Source organism: Asterias rubens, chromosome 3 (assembly GCF_902459465.1).
Source record: "Asterias rubens chromosome 3, eAstRub1.3, whole genome shotgun sequence".
NCBI classification, from domain to species: domain Eukaryota; kingdom Metazoa; phylum Echinodermata; class Asteroidea; order Forcipulatida; family Asteriidae; genus Asterias; species Asterias rubens.
Window position 1 is genome coordinate 17,656,938 of NC_047064.1, and position 20,347 is coordinate 17,677,284.

Sequence of the window (20,347 nt, forward strand, 5' to 3'; positions counted from 1 at the left end):
ATTATACACTTTCGGTACAGAAAACAAAACAAAAGTTCACAGATTTACAAATAATTTACAGGGTTTACAGAAGGTAATGGTGAAAGACTTCTCTTGAAATATTAGTCCATGAACTGCTTTACTTTTTGAGAAAACAGTAAAACAATATCAATTCTCGATAGCGAGAATTACGGATTTATTTTAAACACATGTCATGACACGGCGAAACGTGCGGAAACAAGAGTGGGTTTTCCCGTTATTTTCTCCCGACTCCGATGACCGATTGAGCCTAAATTTTCACAGGTTTGTTATTTTATATATAAGTTGTGATACACGAAGTGTAGGACTTGGACAATACTGTTTACCGAAAGTGTGTAATGGCTTTAACAAATTTAACAAAATTAAAACACTGATTGGCAACAACATGAATGTAACGGTTTGTTTCATTGCTGTATTGCATTAATAGCCATTAAGTATACAAATGCAAACACAGAGAACAATTCTTTGGCAAGATAAGAGCTTTACATTACACACTGGTTTGAACTTTGGACCAACACCAAATATCATTCCTGAAAGAAACAAAAAACTTAAAAACCTTTAAACTGACTTTACCTGCCACTTGCATTGTTGGAACTCCACTTGTATCGTAAAATGTTGTATTTGTAAACAACACATTGTAAACTTGAGTCTGTAGGTTGCATGCTCCTTTCTTATTATATCTTTCAGTATCTTCAATGCAAATTATAACCAAGAATCCTTTGAAAACTGTATATATTATTATAAGTGATTACAAACAAAATCTTTTCATGGTGTGTATTTAAGATAGAAATGTATCATGTTGTTCACATTTGGTGCTGGTGCTGGCAGTAAAATATTTGGGCTAAATGTCTAGGTGACATTTCTGGAGTTTTTGTACAAGTTTTTTTTAGCAGAGCCCAATTTTCAAAAAGCTTTTAAGCTTATTTCTATCTTGCTTAGCAGAACCAGTAACCAGCAGAAAAAAATACTAATGTAATGTACATGTACATTGTTCATAACTGGTATCCTGCCAATTTTGTCTGAGTTGGTAAATACATGCAACATTTATAAAAACATTATTTTTCTGCTCAACAGCTTCATAAAAACAGGGCTCCAAATTTGAAGACCTTGGCATATATTTCACCTTTACAATAAACGTTATTTAGATTTCAGTTTGATAAGAATAAGTAGAATTTAGAAAAATCAATTTCAATCGGGCGATTTTAAAAGTGTTGATATAAATGTAATGTATATCTGTGTAGTAGTAATTATGTATCAGGTTGTATTTTTATATAATTGTAAGATTGAAACTTCACAAAACCCTGTTACCCCCCCCCCCAATGTTTCGACATTATAATTTTATTCAAACTATAAATCAAAAGTACAGTATAATACACAGATTTGAACATTTTGTTCACATTTTATTCAAAATTTGTTTCATCTTTCTCTTGTCAAATTACAAAAATGTATTAATTGCTTTAGTAGAGTACAAGAATAAACATTTTTTTCTATAGTATTTCTCTATTGTTCATAATTATTGTGTATTGTTACCACAGCTACTGGTGGACCAATAATCATGTCTATTGGAACTGTAATTTTACTAAGAAATGTTTCTAGTTTTCCCAAGTAGGTTAGAAGGGTGTACTTTTTGTAATTGCTCCACAAGTTATCAACCATACCAACTTACCTGATAAAGAGCACTGTACAGCTGTTGATATTATATCAAGAACCAGAAACACCCCCCCCCCTTTTGACTGTTTGAAAGGGTAATTTTCACCCCAAATTTGAATCTGAGAAAAAGCGTCGGGCATGAAAGCACACAGCTCTATGCAACTAGGTAAATTTGTTTGCGTAAACCAATTAAGCCCGAATTGGCACGAGTTTGATATTTTATACAAATGTTGGGATACACCAAATTATGAGGAAACTGGTTTTTGACAGTTACTAAAAGTATACCATGCCTTTAAAGCCATTATACACTTTCAGTACAGAAAACAAAACAAAAGTTCACAGATTTACAAATAATTTACAGGGTTTACAGAAGGTAATGGTGAAAGACTTCTCTTGAAATATTAGTCCATGAACTGCTTTACTTTTTGAGAAAACAGTAAAACAATATCATTCTCGATAGCGAGAATTACAGATTTATTTTAAACACATGTCATGACACGGCGAAACGTGCGGAAACAAGAGTGGGTTTTCCCGTTATTTTCTCCCGACTCCGATGACCGATTGAGCCTAAATTTTCACAGGTTTGTTATTTTATATATAAGTTGTGATACACGAAGTGTGGGACTTGGACAATACTGTTTACCGAAAGTGTGTAATGGCTTTAACAAATTTAACAAAATTAAAACACTGATTGGCAACAACATGAATGTAACGGTTTGTTTCATTGCTGTATTGCATTAATAGCCATTAAGTATACAAATGCAAACACTGAGAACAATAATCTTTGGCAAGATAAGAGCTTTACATTACATACTGGTTTGAACTTTGGACCAACGGTCAAATATACATAATGATTATTGTAATTATGCTTGAGGGTGCACCCATCACACTAAATAGGGAGAAGACAAGAGGATCAACCTCAGTAGTATTTTGTAGGCCCTCAAAATATTCTATAAAGGCAGTGGACACTATTGACAATTGTCATAGACTAGTCTTCACAGTTGGTGAATCTCAACATATGCAAAAAATAACAAACCATGTGAAAATTTGAGCTCAATCAGTCATCGAACATGCGAGATAATAACGAAAGAAAAAAATCATCCTTGTCACACGAAGTTGTGTGCGTTTAGATGGTTGATTTCGAGACCTCAAGTTCTAAATCCGAGGTGTCGAAATCAAATTCGTGGAAAATTACTTCTTTCTCAAAAACTAGGACACTTCAGAGGGAGCCGTTTTGCACAATATTTTATACCATCAACCTCTCCCCATACACCAAGTGAGAAGACTGGTCTTCGACAATTACCAATAGCGTCCAGTGTGTTTAAGTTGTTTTTCTGGAATTTGGTGATAAATGCTTCATTTTGCACCAATCCCTAGACAATGACAGATGGCACATGGAGATGGGAGCTTGGGGGGGGGGGGGTGGAAGTTGAACACATGGGCTCAATTTCATAGAGCTGCTTTCTAAAACAAGCTTAGCACAGCATTTTCCTTACCAGAAAAATACAATGTACAATTTGTGACTGGTCATTTCTGCTAAGCAAACCACTGTAATTTAAGCTTGTCTCTCCTTCTTTACAAACTCAAGAAAACTTGAAGCCCCTTGGGATCTGTAGAGACACATGCTTCAAATTACATCACCGTGGTGCAATGTCAATTTCTTAATCATCAGGAAGCAATACAGGAAAGTGCTAATAAATCCTATTTCCCCATCCCTGGGCTCCCCTTCCCCCACCCCCCTAATCATACTCCCTGTCTTGGCAAAAAGTATGTACGTACATTAATATTTTAGAGTATATTGAGGCATTCTTAACAGAATTAATGTGGGCTTGTAGCGGATTTAAGTTTAAGTACAACATCCGGCACATCACAGTTTCTTTAAACAAGTCTGCACTCGTCTTTCCTGGGAAGTTGCAAACTTTAATTGGCTCCCCCAAAAAACTAACATTGAGGATACAGGCCTGGACTTTCATCTTTGACACGACGAGGCTATTTTAGGTTTTGCGAAGGGCAATGCTAGTGGTAAGACATCTGCTCTGGCAATGCAAAGGCTACGGGTTTCAATCCCAACCAAGTGATTTGTTGTGTTTTGTTTAACAGAACTCGGGGAAAGTACATGTACCAAGCATACAGTACTTAAAGACAGTGGACACTATTGGTAATTGTCAAAGACCAGTCTTCTCACTTGGTGTATCTAAATATATGCATACAATAACAAACCTGTGAAAATTTGAGCTCAATTGGTTACGGGATATGAATGAAAACAAGTGAGGTTACTTGCTAATAATTATTTTGAGTAATTACGAATAGTGTCCACTGCCTTTAAGACACAACTTTTACAGTCATAAACTTCACAGTTGGTCCTGGAAGTTCAAATGCATGTGAGACTTGCACAGTCTATATCAACAATAATAATAATTATCCCCATGTGTTAATGTCTCCCATTAATTTATTGTAAATTTAGTTCATTATTTCCATCTTTCTACAAGAAAATCAACACTTTGTTGTTCCTTGTGAAAAAAAAACTTACTCAAATCCAGCTTGAGTTTCCACCATGATGTCCTCAAAAATAGAAAACATTCTGCTACAAATGCAGAATACAAAAAAAAACCCAGTATTTATAGCTTATTAAATGCTGCTCAAATACAATTGTACAATACCAGTAGAAAGACTTAAAAATAAACAAATATAAAAAGAATATTGCTCAAAAAGTAGATGATAAAAAAGTAAATGATTTACAATGTAAAATGCCAAAACTATACATCATGAAAGAAAGTGCATTACCATAGTAGGTGATATTCACACCATGTTCAAGCATAATGATGAGTTATCAATACAGCCCCAACTTGGATTCAAACAGCGGACCTTGTGATTGCAGGTGAAGCAGTCTACCTGAAAATGAACCCTGCATTTCGAGAGAAGCTTAATAGAAGAGTGTCAAATAAAATGGCAAGTTTTCAAATTAACCTACGCTTGTATATATGTATACGAACAGCAGACCTTGTGATTGCAAGTAAAGTAGTCAACTAAAAAAATAAACCCTGGATTTGGAAGCTGTGGAAGCTTCTTGTATACATGTAATGGCAAGGTATAAATTTTAGTTGACTTGTGGATTCGAACAGCAGACCTTATGATTGCAAGTAAAGTCGTTGAACGCAAAAATAAACCCTGGATTTGGAAGCTGTGGTTTAGCTTGTTGCATACAATGGCAAGTTATCAATTATGGTTTTTCTGATGTGGATTTAAACTGCAGACCTTTTGGTTGCAAGTTAAGTGATCAACCGCAAAAAATAAACCCAGGAATTAAAAACTGTAGACGCTTCATGCATATTATGGAAAGTTATAAATTTTATTTCTACAGAAGATTCGAACAGCAGACCTTGCACTTGTAAGTAAAGTGGTTTACCACAAAGTGTACCCTGAATTGGGAAGAAGCTGTGATAGCTTCTTGCAGGTAATGGCGTGGATTTCAACAGCAGACCTTGTGGTTGCAAGTTACGTACTCTACCACAAAATGACCCTGGGTTTGGAATTTAAGCTGTGGAAGCGAACGTTTTCAAATGGTTGGTTGCCACGAGACTGGTCCCCTGTCTTTATCTGCAGGGATAAAGACAGACACTGGCTTGACAGACCCAATGATTTCATTGGATACAGGATACAATGATTTCATTGGATAAATGTGCAGTGATGTAAGATTTCCATATATACATGTATCTGTGTTTTGATTGGTTCCGAGACGATGTTTGTCAGCGGCACTTTCGGTCGTCTCCATGCAGCGTGAACAATGTTTGTATACATGTACATGTACATGCATGTAGATTGTTTTATATGTATACATGTACATAGGATTTGACTGTGAATCTGCAAGTGAAATGAATGTGAGGTCGTCTGGATCCTGAAGTACATGTACGCTCAAGGCGGGTATCAATGGGTGCGTTCGTTTAGCTTTCCTGGGTTGACCCAGTCCGCCCCTGTGCGTTCGAATAGCTTTGACGTCATTCCAGGGGCTCAGCCGGGTCAGCACCCAGTGCCCTGCTTGTAGTGGGTCACTTGGGGGCTGGCCCCAGGTGCATGACGTCACTACATGAGCGATGAGTGATCGTTAATTTAGCTCTAGTCAGGGGCTAACCCGAGTGAGCACCGGGGGGTAGACCCAGGGAAGCTAATCGAACGCACCCTATGATAATTCACAAGCCTTGAACGTGCGACGTCAGATGTTTTAGCTAGGGTTAGGGTTAGCACCAAGAGTAGGAGGGCTTAGTGTCTCTCTCACCGTCACATTTGATGCAAATGGTGGCTCTAATCTTTGTCAGAAACAACAAACAGTTGACCGCTCATCAAGGGATTCCTTTCAAATATTAACGAAGCTGTCATGGCACATGCTCTTGAGACGGTTCCATGGTCCTAAAGAATGAAACATAAACTCTGTTACAAGGTAGGGTCAAAGATTAGTTTTTTTCATTGTAGTGTAGGCATAAATTATAAAGAAATAATACTTGGTTCTTATATAGCACCTTGTAATACCCCTATAAGGGTGTGCGTCTAAATGTGGCCATGTTCTGGCGGTGAAAGAGTGTTCTTGTAAGCATCTGCCTGAAATCCAATGGACAGACAGACGCTCTGCTCGACCACAGTATTGTGCCAAGAGAATTACTCTATACAAGAGAGCATTGCCATTTTTAACAGTCCATTACTGGAGGTCAAAGTGACCATTCCATGCACACCAGCTGGAATAGTTAACCAATTCAATCAGAACGTTTCTACTATTCTTTGTGTTGTGTGCACAGGAAAAAATTCAGCGCACTTATCGTAAAGAGAATGGGCTCTACCTGGTGGTCCTGGTCCGATTGGCTGCATATTGCACCACACCCTGTAAACCATTGCATGGTGCTAGGTCTCCTACATGTACTTCAATACGTAGCTCCAGGAAATAATACTGGGTAGCAGGAAGTAATACTGGGTAGCAGGAAATAATATTGGGTAGCAGGAAATAATACTAGGTACTTTGATATGCCTGTAGGGGTGTGATAAAGCACTGTATAAGAACAGAACATTATAATTATAAATATGTTGACATTTGAGACGCTATCTAAGAGCATCATGAGACAATGAGAAGGCCTGCCTACCTTCTTCCGCGTGGATGTGTATACAACGATAAACACATTCACTCTATGGCTCTCCCCATGGGCAGCTAGTCTCCTTGCAAGCCGTCTGTAAAATCTTAGCGTACTGTCATCATCATCTGACACAGAGCATACACAGGCTAGGAGGCAACCGCTGGCTGATTTGGAGACTAGTGCATTCAGGTTCTGTTCACAAATTATGTCTGCTTCCTGTTGTTGCGGCTCCACCTTCGAATAACAAAAAAAAACTCATAAAGTAAGTTGCTGCGACTGACTTGAATAATTGTTTTTTGGCTTTGTTATAACTATTGTTCCTAAATACATGAAATGATAGTGGTATTGGTTTGTTCACATTGCACAGGCCAAATTACTAGAATGTAACATTGTATACTTTGTATTAAAATAGTAATGATGAAAAACTCCCCCTTGAGTAGTTGTGCTTGAAATGCTAAACACATTAGCTTGTATCTTTTTTATTATCATAATGGTTTATTTTATCTAAGTTAAAAAACAACCAAAAGGTTAACACCATTCAAATTTACAAAGTTTTCAATAAGTTAAGAAAATATTAAATTAGCAATAACCGGGTTAAATGAATACACACGCACAAAATCATTTTAAAGAAAATATGCATAAACTTGCAAAAGCATGCTTCAAATTCAAACACTTAAAAGCATAGCTAAAAGAATGGAGATTATCAATAACCAGGCAAAGGCATACAAATCTATTGAAATAAAATGAAATTAATACATCAATACACACACACACACACACACAAAAAGCACCCAACTCGCAGGCAAAACAAGTTTCCAAAACTCAGTGGTTAAAAACATATGATGGAGTTTTCTCTATTTTGGTGACTAATTGAACTTTGATTTGTTACAGGTGTGTTATTTCATTTGTATGTTGGGTCACATGAAGTGTGTATACTGATCTTTGACAACTACTCAAATTGGCCATGTGCTTAAAAAACACTGGACACTATTGGTAATTGTCAAAGACCAGTCTTCTCACTTGGTGTATCTCAATATATGCACAAAATAACAAACCTGTGAAAATTTGAGCTCAATTGGTCGTCAAAGTTGCGAGATAATAATGAAAGAAAAAACACCCCTGCCACACAAAGTTTTGTGCTTTCAGATGCTTGATTTGAGATCTAAAATTCTAAATCTGACGTCTCAAAATCAAATTCGTGGAAAATTATTTCTTTCTCGAAAACTACATTACTTCAGAGGGAGCCGTTTCTCACAATGTTTTTTATTATCAACCTCTCCCCTTTACTTGTTACAAAGAAAGGTTTTAAGCTAATAATTATTTTAAGTAATTACAGCTAGTGTCCACTGCCTCTAAGTGATCTTCAAAATGTAACTCACCAAGTGACACAGAGCAGTTATATGGCTGGACGTGACCCCATCTGGTATTGCAGACACAATCTGAACCTACATGACAAAAAGCAGCAAAAATTTTTACATTTTTCTTACATGTAACTTTCACCAACAAGATTTGTGGTGTAATGACGGAGCTGTTTAGAGCACAGAATTCATGATCTGGGCCCAATTTCATGGAGCTGCTAAGCACAAAAATTTGTTTAGCATGAAATTTCTTCCTTGATAAAAACAGGATTACCAACCAAATTTCCATTTGTTGCAGATTGCTTGCTACTGGCAATCAGCTGTTGTTTGCTTATCCTAAAAATCACTTGGAAATTTGGTTGGTAATCTTCTTTTTTATCAAGGAACAAAATTTAATGCTTAGCAGATTTTTATGCTAAGCAGCTCTATGAAATTGGGCCCTGGTGTATTAGTCAACAGGGTTTGGGTTCATATCCCGGTCATGATACTTGTGTCCTTGAGCAAGAAAGATAAGGAGGAGCTTTAAAAAAAACTCAAAAAGGGCCAGATGCTTTGACTGTTCATGCTTATGAAAAATATGAAACCTTAAACTGTTACCTTTAGGCTGCGAGTTGCTAAACAGTCGTAGAGCCTTTTCAATGCATCACTCAATGTTGGCTCACTACACAGGAGGTATACCTCAGAACTCCGAGCTGTAAAAATTTTGAACCAATTCCGTCATTGATAAGAATTTTTGTTGTAATTGTTTTTGCTCTGGCACTTGTATGCTATCACTCCATCTTCAGTTGTGAAAAGAATGCCATTCTGGCTGTAAAGCCAAGGACTCTCAGAAAAGTGAAATCAATCAATGTATACTAGCCAAGAACCACACAGAGAGAAGGGTAAAATGACAAGACAACACACATGAACAGGTGTGTAAGGTCAGAGCAGGTCTCTGCTAGGTTAGAAATGTCAGGCCATTAAAGTCACCTGGAAATAGATTTTTTTTTTCTTCAAACAGTTGAGTATATGTTTCTGAACAATAAAATAACTTTTTGAGTAATTGTTTTTAACGATTTATATGTAAAAAAAAAAAAAAAAAGGATTTGTGGGGGATGACTCCGCCTACCCCTTTTGTGAAGTCACTCGAGGACTACTCTGCCTCGATCTAACGTCGAACACACGTACCTGCAAGTTCATTGAAGTCCTAGTCGTAAATTTTAAGTTTAGAATTTTTTTTTTTTTCTTTTCATTTTCCCACAATGTCGACCAGGTGGATGCAGCAAAACAACTCAAGATCAGGTAAATTTGCAAAGTGGTCCGGTCCGACGTCTTTTCCAGCGCTTTGCACCAAATACTTTGAGCCGTTGTGCTTCGAGAATCCAGAATTCACTACACATTTTGACATGAAAAGAAAAGTTCTTTTCTAAAACATGACATCATCCTAACAATTTTTGCAGCTAGTGGGGAAGTCGAAGAAGGTACCTGAAAGACGTAACGAACCTAAAGGAGCATTTTGACATGAAGAGAAAAGTTCTTTTCTCAAACATGACATCATCCTAACAATTTTTCCAGCTAGTGGGGAAGTCGAAGAAGGTACCTGAAAGACGTAACGAACCTAAAGGAGCATTTTGACATGAAGAGAAAAGTTCTTTTCTAAAACATGACATTATCCTAACAATTTTTCCAGCTAGTGGGGAAGTCGAAGAAGGTACCTGAAACACGTAACGAACCTAAAGGAGCATTTGTGAAAACAAATCAGGTATTGTTTCAACTTTGAGGGCATGTTTTTAGATTGCGCCAAGCATCACTATCTTGTGCTGGCACTGCATGTGATTCATCGCGCCTCAATTGACGTCACGAACAGCGCCCAAAAGCCAGTGACAAAAGCCTTATACATGTATTGACAAAATACCACTTCCAGGTGACTTGAACTTATTTTGTGAATTATAAACGCATGACAATGCAAGTTGAAAAAGAAGGGGGGGGGGGGAAGCCAGGCACAGCATGACTTTTAGCATTATATTTTTCAATTAACAACGGAACGGTCCATTGAGAAACCTGAAATGAGGATGTCAGCCGAACAGCCGAAAGGTTACTTCTCTGATTTTTAAACATATTTTAAAGTTTTGGCATCGTCTCTGCTTCCCTTTGTATTCTTTGTGTGTTGAAAACTTTGGATGGTCCCACCAGATAGAGAAACATAATCAAAGATATATTTTACCTTTGATAAAGTTTTCAGCAGCCATGAAGTCTTTTTTGAAGGTAACCTAAAAAACAAAGGGATGACAAGCGTAAATTTTAAAATAAATTTAAAAGAAGACCCCTTTTTGCAGACGCAACATATGGATGCTGTTTTTTTTTGTCTGCCATATTAGAGGGTCCAATTGCATTCAGAGATACGTCAAATCATAGAGTCCTTTACATTAAAATCATGTTGCAGACAATTATAGAGTCTGAGTTTTCATTATTATTTATGGTTTATTTTATTTGAGTAAAAAAACAACCAAAAGGTTGACACCATTTAAATTTACAAAGGTTAAAAAAAAAAAAAAAAAAAAAAAACAAAAAAAAAAAAAACACAAAAGGGTTAAATCAATTGCACACACAAAAACATACAAAGGTGTGGCAGTTCACGACAATGTCCTCAAGGTCACATACAAGTGAGAAATGTTTCATCCCTGCTTGTACACCTACCCCTCTAAACTCTGATTAGTACCAATCATATCTGAGCCTCATTGCTTTGCTTTAATAGCAATAGTCTCATCTGACAAAAGTTGCCTTGTTCATCCATGAGCCTTTGATCAACATCCAACATTCATCTTCAACTTTCCAATGGCCCACGCACAATACCCACTATGGTCATAGAGCCTTCTCAGCAGCTGCACCAACTTGCTTGAATAAGCTCCCTCTTCACATCCGTGACTCATCCTCAATCAGCTCATTCAAGACTCAGTTAAAACACACGTCAGACAATGCTAAAGCGCCATGAAACACCAGTGGAAAGTGTTATACAAATGTTATTTATTTATATTTATGTTTTTAAAATTACCTTCCAAACATAGTCCGGTGCTTTCACCAACTTAGCTCTACAACCTGTATGCTTGAAGGCAAGGTCCAATACCTCCGTGCCGTGTTCCAAATCATGCTCTGATATCTGGAAAGAATTTTACTCTAAAGATTTACTTCATTGAAAAACTCACTACATTCATACAAAACTTTCCACGAGTGTTTACCGAAACGAGGGGGAGCACTCTAATGCATTGCAAGGTTGCAGCTACATTGTGTATCCTGAACATATCTGATGTCACACTTGCAAGATACCATAATGCCAGATACCAGCCTAACGGATCTTTACAAATGCACCTATGACCTTGCATCCTTTTCACAGGGAGATTCGCAGTCAATTTACACGTACTTGCACACATACATGTATTATAACATTATGCACACGTGCAAGACACTACATCACCTTGGACAAGTCAACCCCACAGACATGGGGTGAGTTTTGGCGGTTATAACAGACAACTGTTTTGCTTGAATTTGCCCTTGGCTTATCACTGGCAAATGACCAAAACAGTTTCTGGGTACAACCACCAAAACGCACCCAAGTCACAGCAAGTTGACCCAAAGGAATCATTGGGCCTGTAAGACCAATGCCCGACTTTGGGACCAGTCTACATGTAGGTTGCAGATGTAATTTCAAAGACCCCATGAAGTTAGCCTTTGTACACTTAGCATAAACCTGAGAGCCGAAGCCCAACCCAAAGGTTTAATATATGTTGGGGCTCAGAAAAACAGTTCTTAATCAATTGGATCGATCAATCAAAATTGTCGGTGCTAAATAAGTTTGCTACAGCCGGGGTAAGACACTCTATTTGGACCCAAACCCTTTAGAACGAACCTTACTGTATGAAGCTTCCAGGGTGGTCCACGTGAAGGCCTGAGGGGTGTGGCTTTCCCTGAACTTTGACCTGGTCAGTGACTGGACGAGCACGTCGTGTGAGTCACTTTCGAGAATGGTGGAGACAAGTGGCAGGACGGCTCCAGCTGCCTGTACAGTGCAACACGATTCTTATAATCATTATCAGGTTATTATCAATTCTCTGTAGTTAGTGGAAGTAATGTTTGAAGCTTTGCATGGTGTGAACAATAAGAATCAACTTCAAACAAATAGTAAACATGGGGTACAGCCATGAATTAGTCTCTTTTGTGAGGGTGTTGGCTTCATAAAGAGCTTGTGTGCTCTCGACGTTTCGAACAGACCTTCAGGAGAAATGATTTATTGAGTCTCCTTAAGCGAGCAGAGTATACTATAGAAAACAAAGAAACGTAGAGACTACTCTTTTCAGAGCCAACATTCCCACAAAAGAGATTTAATACATGGTTGTACCCACAACTGTGTATTATATTCATAAATACCTCAGACAGTTTCGCTATTCCTAATGGTGGAGAGTGCGTCACGTGGGGGTGTTTATAACCGATCGTGTTCGGATACTACGCGCTAGTCTTGGTGCAAGACATTTCTCGTTACAGGCGATGCGGGCGCTATCGGTGAATTGGCCGCGCTGTATGAAAGGATAACGAGAAACGTCTTGCACCCAGACTACGCGCACGAACGAATCTTGAAACTCAAGCACGTCGGAAAACGAATAAGTTTGGCAGAGTTTCTTACTTTAATAACCAAAAAGGCATTTATGAATGTGAATAAAAGAGTAGTGACTCGTTCTTAAACTGCCATTTAAAACCTTGCAGGTTCAATGCCGTGCAAATCACACAGCAACGACCCTGCGGGTTTTAGAACTCATCGCTACCCTTTAATTACCTTAATCACCCTAGACCACTCGGCCAAAGTAACATAGAAGAGGAGTACATTGGAGAATTGAGGTCACCTCTATGTGAGAGAGTAAGCTCAGGACAGGACATACCCGATGTTTCTTTGCAGCTAATGTTACTTTGAGTAGAATATCTTCATCAGCAAACGGTCTTGTAGCGTCGTGAACGATAACCACCGGTTCCTCCTCGGTAGGAGGTATACTTCTCCTCCCCACCTCTCCGGCTGGCTCACCATCCTCCGCCCTCTCTAAAACGCAATCCCTCAGATGCTTGACGCCGTTTTGAATCGAACGATGACGATCTGGACCTCCGTTGACGAGATCTACCTTTGTGAGTTTGTAACGCGAGACCAGCTCTTTCATGTATTCTTCTCTGTCTGATGCTATGACGAGTAGCACTTTCTCAACCCATGGTATCCTGATGGTAAAAACATTTATGACAGGAATGGTTATACTTTGTTTAATTGAGTGTAATTATTGCATCCGGGCCAACACAATTGAGGACGAGAAAACAATTCACAATATCTAGTGAAACTACAGAGTTCTGGTAGAGATCCAAGGTATTTGCAATTGAGAGGCAGCAGTCATGGTTGATAATGATAGACCTTGTACAAAAAAATGCGTCCTCTTGGATCGATTACTTCCTTAAAAGGTTAATAAAGGAATTTTTAAAAAGGGAAAGAGTCAAAATCCAATCAATTACAATCAATTACAACAACAACAGCATGTTCGTTGTTTTAATTTTTATGAAATTCTTCTTTTTTTTAAGTCTGAGTTCCATCTAAATATCTAAAGCATTGCCGTTCTCGAACACAATCTTGCTCTTTAGTCTTAATGAAGTTAAGAAAGGTAAAGATTGAGATAGTCCAAATCTGCCTCCATGGTCCAAATATGCAACAGCGCCCTCTACTGGTTCAGAAAACGCCCTCTACTGGTTCAGAAAACTTTCCATATCCTGCCACCACCTTTTAATTTACGCTCGTTTTTACAATAAAAAGGAATCTCATTTTGATTACATTTTTATTTCATAACTGTACATACCGAAAAAAAAAATAGTGGCAGGAAACAGAAACTGTTTTACTTCCACCATTTTTAGAGCAAGGACTTTGCTTCCACCACACTCACACTGCGACTATAGCGCAGTAGTGTGTGAGTGAGGCGAACAAAAAATAACACTGGTGGCTTTTGTGCGAGAGTGTCTGTACTTAATTTTTGTGTGACCAAGTTTTAGTTTTTAGGATTTTAGTTACGTTACCTTTGGAAACACTCCAGTGTATAGACAATTAGTGGACGACCCAACACATCACAGTACTGCTTAGGAATATCTAAGCCTGTCCTCTCCCCACAACCAGCCGCTGGAAGAATTGCAAACACTCGAAAATCCATCTCTTGTCGTCAGTATGTGTGTTATCCTAAAATTAAAATTTCATGCGAGGAGCATGTTTTTGTTCTGGTGAAGTGCGCCCTCAATAGGCGAGTTTATTATTAAAGGATAAGCGCCCTCAATGACACCACCACTAGATTGGGTTCGCTCGGCCCCGGCCAGGCGGCCTTGCTTTAACCAATAGACTGGCCGCTGGGGCCGAGCGAATAGATTGGTAGGGATCGCGGTTTGAAAGAAATAATTAATTTTAAATTTTTTCCCCCGAACAATATATTTATATAAGTTATGGTAGGATTGGTCGACGAAAAGAAGTATCAGTTATTAAAGACAGTGGACACTATTGGTAATTGCCTTCACAGTTGGTGTATCTCAACATATGCATAAAATAACAAACCTGTGAAAATTTGAGCTCAATAGGTTATCGAACTTGCGAGATAATAATGAAAGAAAAAAACACCCTTGTCACACGAAGTTCTGTGCGTTTAGATTGTTGATTTCGAGACCTCAAGTTCTAAACCTGAGGTCTCGAAATCAAATTCGTGGAAAACTACTTCTTTCTCAAAAACTATGGCACTTCAGAGGGAGCCTTTTTCTTACAAAGTTTTATACTATCAACCTCTCCCCATTACTCGTTACCAAGTGAGGTTTTATGATAATAATTATTTTGAGTAGTTACCGATAGTGTCCACTGCCTTTAAGCAGGTTGTGGTATTTGACCCATCGTCTTTACTCTTCAAAATAAATGTTGACAGATACTGACATGGTTATTGATAACACTTATGCAAATCCACAACTCATAATTTAATAATAAACAACTCAAACTTAGAGGCAGTGGACACTATTGGTAACTGTCAAAGACCAGTCTTCTCACTTGGTGTATATCTCAACATAAGTATACAATAACGTACCTGTGAAAATTTTGTTGCTGTTAGAATTGCCATCCTCAAAAAATTATCCTAAATTTTGTTAAGGAGTCCCTTTTTTGAATCTATTTAGAGGAAAAAAATACCCCAACTATATTGAAAAGCATTACGACAGTGGTAATTTCGTAGTGCAGAAAAACAATTGCATCAGGCGGGCGTATATGAAAATGAAGCACGTGCAAAATGCAATGCGAAGAACAATGAAACGGAGCTGAAGGTGTGGCCTCTGCTTAGGTGATTTTTCCCTCCTTGAACTTGGATGTCCCCAATGAGAGATAGCATGGACTGAAGGAAATGGATTCAAAAGAATGCTTTATCAGAGCAAGTATCTACAAGTTGAAATCTCCGAGGGGTGTGTTGGGGGGGGGGGGGGGACACACCCAAAACACAAACATATCTGGGGTCTAAACTTGAATCTCCCGCCATAATCTACCTGGGTTTGGTAAAGGTCTAGAGTTGACTTGAAAGTAGATCAGAATATATAGCCTGTTATCTAGGTGCATACTTTGATTGAGTTTGACCTTTTGTTACAAGTTCGTAGGCTTGAGTGGAGAACGAGAGCACACTTCATCAAAAGTAATTGTCTCTCGGCGAGTACGTGATAGACGAGATATGACGGGAAGACGGACTTTTCGCCAGCTCGTGTTCATGAATAAAACAGTCGTTGTTTTTTGTACGTCAAATGAACAGTCGTTGTATCTAGGTTGACCTATTCAGCTCTAACGTGGATGTCAGCACTCCGTTTATACTTGGCGCCGCCAATGGCAGGCTTCTAAAAAATGTGAAAATTCTTCTATTCGAATCCCAGGTACACAAAACCCCATTGTGTTCTTTGTGGGAAGGCAAAGCCCTTCTTTAGAAATTTCCGAAGAATTGTCATAAGGCTAAAAAATTACCGTATTTCGGCAATTTTCCACCCCATGATCGGTGACTTTGTAGTGGGGAGATAAAAGGGCCAGTGTCTGCCCAAACAATGGAACGGCGAACGATGGATCATGTTCGTTATGACATGACGGATGAGTCGCTCCACTCTATACTTGCAATCAGAATGCAGTACAGTTCTGCCATTGGGGGTTCAAGCCTGCATTGTCCACTGCACCCGCTGTTCTGGCTCACCACTTTATCATTTTGAAGCCGTATTTTTTTTTATAAGAAAAGACAAACGTGTAGAGAATAGGAAAAAGCCCTTTACTTGAACTTGTGTTTTTTCTTTTCCTGAGAAGGGCCCATACACACAGAGGCGCAATGAAAAATTATATCGACATTTTCTGATTCAAAACATAGCCTTTTCATATCGCGATACTGAATGGACTTTTCCTGGTGAATTGTTTCCATGCTGCCCTATAAAGTTATGTGGTTATTGTCCCGAAGAAAAGAAAGAAAACAAAGAAGGGAAAAACAAAAATAAACAAATGAAAATGTTTGACATGGAATGTTACATTTTTGTCAGTTAGCTTGAGGGAACGCTGTCGATGAGAGTGCCGGGTTTATAGCCACGCCAACTAACCGTGTGATGAGGTTAGTCCTAACAGATTCGTTTAACCAAAATTGGTGGAACTTTGTTCCTTGTGTTTAGTTTTCAGTCGATCGTATGACAGTAAACTGACTGCGAATGTGTGCGTCGTTCATTCTATTGTTTTCCTAAGACACCATCCCTGGTCCATTAACATAGGCACAAAACAAAGTTCATAGCTGCTTATGCAAAATAAAAAGTAGCTAAAGCGCAACACAATTAATTATGCTTACCTGCATAATTAGCAGCTAAGATAGCGTGTGACATAAACAATCTGATAATGTATCCTGCTTACTTTTGCTAAGCAGACAATTTTAAGCAGACAATATTTTATGAGCTCCTGTAGGCTCGGTTTTGTGCACGTTCAAACCAATGCGTTTCAACCTTTTGCCATAAGTTGGGGACAAAAAAACTGTAATAGCGCCTCCATGCGTCCTGTGTGGGACAGGTTAGCACATACGCAGTGGTAGATAGAATGGTGGGGTCTGAACGAAGATCTCGTCTCCACTATTGTGCCTTATTTAGTTTTAGAGGCTAAATTCAAACGCCAGAAGTTCCACGCATGGGTCTTTCAAGATGCCCTTCCCAAATTGTGAAATTAACAGGCTAACCATTGTTATAAGCATTAGGCATAATTATACACTACAAGTGTTTGGGAATAATTTTTGTAAATCCGCACTGTTATTAATTTTATTGGTCGCCAATTATTAGGAGTGAGTGGCCAAGCAACCCTATATAGCTGTAATCAGTCTCCGCACGATTGCAAACTGTTCTTCAAACTTCTGGCTGGCTGGTCGAGACACTGTTGCCCTCGGGTTAAGGTTGCTTCGTTCCTCTGACGAGTGGGACGTCAAACTGTCACGAGGGTTTACAGTGTAGTAGAGTATACTGTGTATGTAGAGAATATAACCCAATGTTTCTGTTCCCTATACAAGCCCCCAGTTTGCGGACTTCCGATATAATATAGGCCCAAAGTTCAATCTGCTTTCAAGACATCATTGGGTTAACTCCGAAAAGTGTCGAACAAACCAATTTTGGCCGACCCAAGAGTTGCTGACTTCTGATTTCTGAGCTTGAAATGTAGTTCATATAAACGCGGGTGGTGGTGGTGTCGGGGGGGGGGGGGGGGTAGCAAACAACACCCTCTTCCAACTCCCAACACCTCCGTTTAGACTTGAAAATAAACAAGTGTGGAATCACTGAAGTGGATAAATATTCAATTAGGTCCAAGTATGAAATCATTACGCGCCTGAATTAAGTTCGACACTGAAAGCAGTTTCTAAATAGCGCATGTTTTTTCATGAATAGAAAAATCCTGGTGAACGTACTTTTTGTTACCTCCCTTCGCTAATCGGCACGGGTTAGATGTTGTTTATTTTTTAAAAAGTGGTATAGTGCTGGGTTGCCTGGGCAACGGTGATTGTAATAGGCTGTGAATATCACGCTTGGTTTCATGTTAAAGCTGTGATTTGAATTTTCTTTAAAAAACCACATAAAACTTAATTATCAGAATTGATAATTGAATAACATGGTTCTTGATGTTTGGTTTATAAAGAAAAAAAACATTTTGTCACCATCTTGGTCATGTTCCCTTTTTTTCCCAATAACAGTAATGAATGCTAACATTCATTGCGCAAGGCAGCCGACTATTATTTCGTCCAGTCTTAGTTTGCTTACAATGAGTTGGAATGGAGTAAAATCAAGATGACCACAGCGTGATAAAGGTCTAGGCCCATGCAGTTGTAAAAGACACTGGTAATTGTCAAAGACCAGTATTCTCCCTTGGTGTATCTAAAAAAAAATGACAAACCTGTGAAAATTTGGACTAAATTGCTCTTCGAAGATGCGAGAGAACAGTGGAAACAAATACACTTGTCGCACAAGTTGTGAGCTTTCAGATGGATTGAATTCGAGACGTCAAGCTCCATTATTCAATTCAATTATTTTAGTGAGAAATTACCTCTTTTTCAAAAACTACAATACTTCAGGGGGAGCCATTTCTCACAATGTGTTATACTACCAACAGCTCTCCATTGCTCATTACCATTTAAGCTTGTATGCTAAAATTTATGTTATAGTCATTCCAGTGCCATTAATTTTAAGCACCACTCAATAGCGTGCATAAAAAGAGCATCTTTTTAGATTATCTTACATTTGTTGCTAGCTATTAGTCACCACAGCTCATTTATGTATGTGGTGTTGGGTGTTAGACCAAGCTGCTTGATGTCGTTATTGAGGACACTGGACATTTTGGTCCATGTAAAGTATAGTAATCGTAAGATGATAAGAATCACCATATTTCGTCGAAGACGAGACAGTTATAAATACTTAGTTTCTTTACACAATGCAGAGTTATGTACCCACAATAAAAAAATGCTTGAAAGAAACAAAACCCAACACATTTCGGCATTTAGCTTTTTTGCTCTTTATTGCCAAAGCTACACCATTGACAAAGATCGTAGACGTTTCTCAAGATGACTGGTGTACTTATTTCAACAACTCTCAAGTCTTAGACCGAAATTCACGCGATTCGATTGGAAAACATTTTCTGTTGTTGTCACTAGTTTCAATCGACTAAAGAGTGAACAAAAAACTTGATTTCATGCTATAATGTCATTCATCACATTATTTTTGAAGTGATTCAGATTGTTCCAGCCTATTTTTTACCGCTAGAACACTGCCACTTTAAAGCATAAAGACAGTCACTTTAAACCCCCCTATCCATGGGTAAATTTCTACTTCAACGATGCCCTTTTCGTAACCGACGCACGGCCGCAGTATAGAAAGTGGTGCATGTGTTTGGTCAAGGTTTCAAACCATTCTTACGCTAAACCAGCCACACTGAATCCCGCTTTTATTTCGCTTTAAAAGTTCGTTTTGTGACCGGATTTGTACAAGGTAGTTGCGCAAGGTTCTGTCAGGCTTGAGGCCACCAAGCCATTATTTTTCTCTTGAGTGGGCGTGGAGCGATGGGGGGAATGATGTGAAACTCAACGGTAGCAGAACTCTCATAATGTAAACGAGTGAACATTTCACTCTCTTGCCCGAGTGGTGTAAGTTTCGCTCTTTTGCGAGTGGAAGCCAATCTGTATCACTCTTTTTGAGTGGAAGTGGAACTTCACTCTAAATCAAGTTAAAGGGAAGGTACACGTTTGGTAATTACTCAAAACAAATATTAACTTAAAAACTGACTTGGTAACGAGCATTGGAGAGCTCTTGATAGTATAAAACATTGTGGGAAACGACTCACTCTGAAGTTTTTTTTTGAGAAAGAGGCAATTTCTCACTAAAATAATAAACGACTTCTAGCTAGAAGTCTTTTGTTCCTATCTGAAAGGATACAAATTCGTCCAACCATGGTCCAACGAAGGTATTTTTCTTTCACCATTTTCTCGCAACTTCGATGACAGATTGAGCCCAAATTTGGGATACACCAAGTGAGCAGACTGGTCTTTGACAATTACCAAACGTGTACCTTACCTTTCAAAGCACCCTCCTTTCACTCTTAAATGAGTTGTCCGCCTTATGGCTCTTTGCAAGAGTGGCATGGCGGACAAAACGAGTGTTTTT

At 38.6% G+C, this 20,347-nt stretch overlaps 1 protein-coding gene across 2 annotated transcripts; it reads right to left on the reverse strand.

The window, feature by feature from the left end:
* Window positions 1-3,839: 3,839 nt before the first annotated feature.
* LOC117288557 (D-ribitol-5-phosphate cytidylyltransferase-like) lies at window positions 3,840-14,356 on the reverse strand. Of its 2 annotated transcripts, XM_033769460.1 has the most exons (10): window positions 14,213-14,356; window positions 13,051-13,375; window positions 12,027-12,176; window positions 11,175-11,279; window positions 10,347-10,392; window positions 8,741-8,835; window positions 8,165-8,230; window positions 6,795-7,019; window positions 5,942-6,072; window positions 3,840-4,573 (listed from the first exon to the last, which is right to left on the reverse strand). In XM_033769460.1, the coding sequence occupies exons 1-9, from the start codon at window positions 14,341-14,343 to the stop codon at window positions 5,968-5,970; spliced, it is 1,248 nt and encodes a 415-aa protein (XP_033625351.1). In that variant the 5' UTR covers window positions 14,344-14,356; the 3' UTR covers window positions 3,840-4,573; window positions 5,942-5,967. The 2 variants fall into 2 exon arrangements, with proteins under 2 accessions (XP_033625351.1, XP_033625350.1); XM_033769459.1 differs by having other exon boundaries at window positions 3,840-6,072.
* Window positions 14,357-20,347: the final 5,991 nt, after the last annotated feature.

Bases quoted from the DNA above. Each gene is read 5' to 3' on its own strand.
- LOC117288557 (XM_033769460.1), bottom strand. From the start codon at position 14,343: ATGGATTTTCGAGTGTTTGCAATTCTTCCAGCGGCTGGTTGTGGGGAG. The intron at 12,177-13,050 runs GTATGTCCTGTC...TGCACTGTACAG, and splicing joins TAGCTGCAAAGAAACATCGG to GCAGCTGGAGCCGTCCTGCC. The intron at 8,231-8,740 runs GTAACAGTTTAA...TTTGTCATGTAG, and splicing joins TAGCAACTCGCAGCCTAAAG to GTTCAGATTGTGTCTGCAAT.